This window comes from Penaeus monodon, chromosome 2, assembly GCF_015228065.2.
Source record: "Penaeus monodon isolate SGIC_2016 chromosome 2, NSTDA_Pmon_1, whole genome shotgun sequence".
Taxonomy (NCBI): domain Eukaryota; kingdom Metazoa; phylum Arthropoda; class Malacostraca; order Decapoda; family Penaeidae; genus Penaeus; species Penaeus monodon.
Genome location: NC_051387.1, coordinates 9,023,353 through 9,028,352, shown reverse-complemented (window position 1 = coordinate 9,028,352; position 5,000 = coordinate 9,023,353). Strand labels below are relative to the sequence as shown.

General features: G+C 46.1%; 1 protein-coding gene across 1 annotated transcript in view; it reads left to right on the top strand.

The window, feature by feature from the left end:
- The first annotated feature begins 1,679 nt into the window (after window positions 1-1,679).
- Window positions 1,680-5,000, top strand: part of LOC119577928 (vegetative cell wall protein gp1-like) — a 14,469-nt gene continuing 11,148 nt past the window's right edge. Inside the window, exon 1 of the mRNA XM_037925614.1 lies at window positions 1,680-1,747. Within this exon, the coding sequence (XP_037781542.1) occupies window positions 1,680-1,747 (68 nt within the window). The remainder of the gene's footprint in view (window positions 1,748-5,000) is intronic.

Genomic DNA, 5,000 nt, shown 5'->3' with positions numbered 1-5,000 from the left:
TAGCTATTTGTCACCTCAAGACATACGTCTGTCATTGGGGTATGCCTGTCTACGACCTTAACACGCCTGTCTGTTGTCATAGGAGTATTTTGTCTGTTAGATGTCTATGGGTCTGTTGGTTGTCTACAGTGTGTCTACGAAACCTGGGGTGCGGTTATCAACCATATTAAAATTTCTAATATCAATTTGAACATCTGTTTTACATTTAGCGGTGTCTGCCTGCTATCATAGGTGGTCTGCCTGTCTCTGATTGTATGTCTGCCTTCTAAATTCGCTTGTTTTCCTGTTCCTTCCTTCAAGGGCGTCCTCTTCACTTCAGGAAAATGTGAGGAAAGTCGCAACTTTAGAGTCATCGGAGCAAGCAAGCGTGAATTTAAGGTACGCTTAGTTAACATCTCGCCGTGCCACTCCTACAGTGCCAAGGCCAAAGCGCAGGCCAACAGCGGGTGCCACTTTTATTCACGGACTTAGATATGAGAACGACTTGGCGTGACCCAGGCAGCGAAAAACGGGCTGTACTTCCTGTATTTGCACACCTCATAGTCAACAAGATTTATAATGCATAGTAATGATTTTTAAAAATATGATTTATAATTTCTATCAATTTTTGTTTACTGGTGTCTTAAGAATCTCATTTGAATGTCAGCTATAGAGGAGGAGCATTTATTTCATACGAAACTAGTTTGGATTGCATAGTGCATTACCTATTTCAGTCGCAGATACAAGCCAGCATAACTTGGATGGCGGACCAATGACAGGAGGGTATACTGGGGGAGGAGGAGCGACCCCCATAAATATCACGGGTTGATACACATGAGCCGGAAAATCATCTTCGGGAGGTTGGAGTCCCATTAAAAGGGGAACTAAATCATACTCTGGACTCTTACCTCTTTCGCTTCGTCCCTCCTCCGCCTCCTTCCCTCCCGCAGGAGCCTCTCCCCTTCCCTCCTTCCCTCCGACCCCTCTCTCCGCAGTCCCCTCCCCCCCTTCCCTCCTTCCCTCTGCCCCCTCTTTCTGCAGTCGCCCCTTCCCTCCTTCCACCCCCCCCCCCTCTCCGCAGTCCCGTCTGCCCTACCCCACCCTTCCTCTGTACATTCCCCCTTCTCCATCCCCCCATTTCCCTTACATCAACCCCTATGCCCCCCCCCCACCATTTCTCCCTCCCCCTCTCCTCTCCAACCGGATTTTACACCTTTTTCTACGCCGGCTCCTCCCCGTCTCCGCCCACCTTCCACCCACCGCGCCATTCACGCTGAGGGCGACCTGAAGACATGCCCGAGTCTGTGTGACCTGACATGGCTCTCATTCGTCCCCAAGTCTGACCCGATGGAGCCATGTGAATAACTTAAGTTACCTTCTCAGTGCTGAATCTTTCTCTTTATGTCTGTCTGTCTGTCTCTGTCTGTCTCTATCTGTCTCTATCTGTCTGTCTGTCTGTCTGTCTGTCTGTCTCTCTCTCTCTCTCTCTCTCTCTCTCTCTCTCTCTTTCTCTCTCTCTCTCTCTCTCTATCTCTCTCGCTCTGTCTCTCTTTTTCTCTTTCTCTTTCTTTCTTTCTCTCTTCTCCCCCCCTCTATCTCTTTCTTTCCTTCACTCTCTCTCTATTTCTTTCTTTCCTTCACTCTCTCTCTCTCTCTTCCCCGTCTCCCCTTCCCACTCCCTTTCTCGTTTCTCCCGCTCCATGGCCTTCGTCAGGAGGGAGATGGACCCGTCGAAGGGGCGTGTATCCGGCGCTGAGAGCACGCCAGGGTGGGACGTCGGGAGGATTTATAGATGTGTTGGCTATGCTAATTTTATTGCTGTTGACGTTGTTGATTATGCACTCTCCGCCCCCGCCCCCCCACCTCCGCCACCCATGAATCCTCACCCACCTCCTTTCTTTCCTCCCGTCTACCATCTATCCCTCCCCCCCTCCTTCTTCTTCTCCTCTCTCCGTCCTTCATTTACCCCATCCTCCCCTTTCTACGTCCTCTTCCCCGTCCTACATTCATCCCCCCTTCTCCCCCTCCCCCTTCCTTCGTTCACCCTATCTAACCCCCTTCTCCCCCTCCTCCCTTATTTACCCCATTTTCTACGTCCTCTTCTTTCTCTTTCTTCTCCCTCTTGTCTGGCGTTTATGGGTTTCTCTTCTTCACCTCCTCCTATCTACCCTTTCGCCATCCTCCACGTTCTTCCCCTACCTATTTTTCCTCTATCTTCCTCTCCTCGTCTTTCCCTGCTCTTCAGCTTCCCCTTTTCTGTTTCTGTCCCTTCTTCATTCTCATTCTTTCTTCTTCTTCTTGTCTACGTCCTCTCAAATCTCTCCCATTCTTCTTCGGTTTATCATTCCTTCCCCTCCTCCTCTCTCCCTCCCTCCCTCTGCCACCCCAGCCCATGAAGGTGAGGTAGTGAACTGAAATAATAAATTTATATGAGTATAAAATATCCCCCCCCAAAAAAAAAACCCTAATGTGTGATTCCTCCCAGAAATCAATATATTACAGAACCCGATAATAATATCCACAGAGGGTATCTTAAGACGCGGAGACGGCCTCACACAGCCACGTCTTGGAGAGAGTTGCAGTAGAAATGATGCTTCCTTTTGCGAGTGAAAGGAGGTTTTCAATCATAAAAGAATCTGAGAAGTATAGAAATAATTTTGAAAAGAAGACAGATTAAAATAAAATGATTGTAAATATTGATTTTGTAAATATTCTCCTATAAATTATACAAATAAATAGATGATAATATTGATAATAATGTTAATATAAATATGCAAATATAATGTATACATAAATAATAAAGTAAATATAAATATGATGTAATATGATGTAATAATGTAAATATGATAAATAAATATAATGTAACAACGTAAATGTAATAATGTTTAATATAAATAATGATGTAAATAATATAAATAAATAAATTTATAGATATTCTCTAATACATGAATGATTATATCCTTATTGTAGCCTTTATTGTTATCGTCATCATTACCATCCTCATTTACATAGAAATTATTATCACTAGTTTTGTTACTAATATTATCAATTAATCTGTTCAGTTAACAAAAAGCAGGAAGTAGGAAACGATACAAAAAAGTATATCCAAATATAGAAAGAGGGAGAGAGAGAGAGAGAGAGAGAGAGAGAGAGAGAGAGAGAGAGAGAGAGAGAGAGAGAGAGAGAGAGAGAGAGATAAAGAGAAAGAAAGAGATAGAGACAGAGATAAAGAATAAGAAAGAGACAGAGACAGAGATAAAGAGAAAGAAAGAAAAAAAAAGAGAAAGAGAGAGAAAGGAATACGAAGAGGCCGAGAAGAGAAGAGGAAGCGGTCTCTCGCGTAATCCCTGCCTTCCAGCAGCAATGAATTAACCGATTATCAGCTCCATAAATCCGACCAATATATCTCAGCTGGCGACGGGAGATGGTGGCAGCCGCACCAGCTTACGGCGCGTATATATTTCGGTCACGGGAAGTCAGTACATCGATGAGGACATTAAAAGGAGATGAAGTTCATGGGACGAATAAATGTCGACCTTTTCCCCTCTTCTGTAGCCTCCCCTTCCCTTCCCCAGCTGATTTTCCCCCCCTCTTTTCCCAGCTGCGTCTCCCTCCTCTCTCCTCCTCCCCCTTTACCACAGCTGCGTGTCTCCCTCCTTCCCCCTACTCCCTTTTACCCCAGCTGTGTGTCCTTCCTCCCCCACCTTCCTTTTCTCTCAACTGCGAGCTTTTCCCCCTCCCTTCCTCCTTCCCCTTCCCTTCGCTTCCTCCCCGCCCCTTTTTCAACTCCTACCTTCACCAGCTGTCTCTCCCTCTTTCTCTCTCCGCCCTCATACCTCTCCCTACTTACCCAACTGAATCTCCCATCTTTCCATCTCGAGCCCCCTCCCCCCTCCCCCTCCTTCCCCAACTGAATCTCCCCCTCTCTCTTTTTCCGCCCCCTCTCTCTCCCCCCTTCCCAAATGAATCTCCTCTCTCACCCCTCTAGACCCCTCCTGCTCCTCCCTTCCCCAACCGAATCTCCCCTCTCACCCCTCTCCCCCCTCCCCTCTTCCCCAACTATATCTCCCCTCTCTCCCTCTTTCCGCCCCCACCTCTCCTTCCCCTTCCCCAACTGAATCTCCCCTCTCTTTCTCTTTTTCCGCTCCCTCATCTCCGTCCACCACCACCACCACCACCTCCACCACCACCTCCATCTCCACCACCCCCTCCACCACCACCACCACTACCACCACCACTACCACCACCACTACCACCTCCACCCCACCACCACCCCACCACCACCACCACCTTCCCCAGCTGCCAGGGAGTGACGAGGGACGCCACCGATACATAAATCTTAATTCATACCTGCTCGAGCCAGCTGGGAAACTCAAGGCCCCGGAGGTTGCAGGCTTCGTATTACTCATGGGTGAGTGAGGGATGAGTAATGAGGCGGTTGTTCATAATTCTCAGCGTCGGTGAGTGATTGCAGCGCGCGTGACAGATGAGTTATATGCGTATTAGATCACGGGAATAATCTGCACAGGCGGTCAAGTAGCAAGCGATTATAAAACTTAGGGATTATAGTACTTTGGCGGTTTAATTAATTCGTCTGCGGTGATTATCGTTATGGGAAGAAGTTTGAATATATTTTTACATATTCCAAACATTTACTTGATAATAATTATATTTAAAATACCGCAGTTAACCATAATATTCAGGTTCAACGTAAATCATAATTCTTCGGCAATTTACAAAACCAAACAAAAAAATCAGAAAAAGGCGAAAAAAATAAATAAACCGTAACAATATCATGAAAGAAATATAAAAATAAAAATTAAATCCGCTTTTGAACATTCCTACCGATGACGGTAATCAGTCCATAGCTGTCAGAAGAAAACGAAAAAAAAAGTAACAACATCGATGAGACGAAATATGAAAAATGAAAAATTAAAAAACGGTTTTGAAACATTCCTACCGAGAGACGTGGACGGCGGTAATCAGTGCATCGCTGTCACTGCCCGTGTATCTCGCGGTCT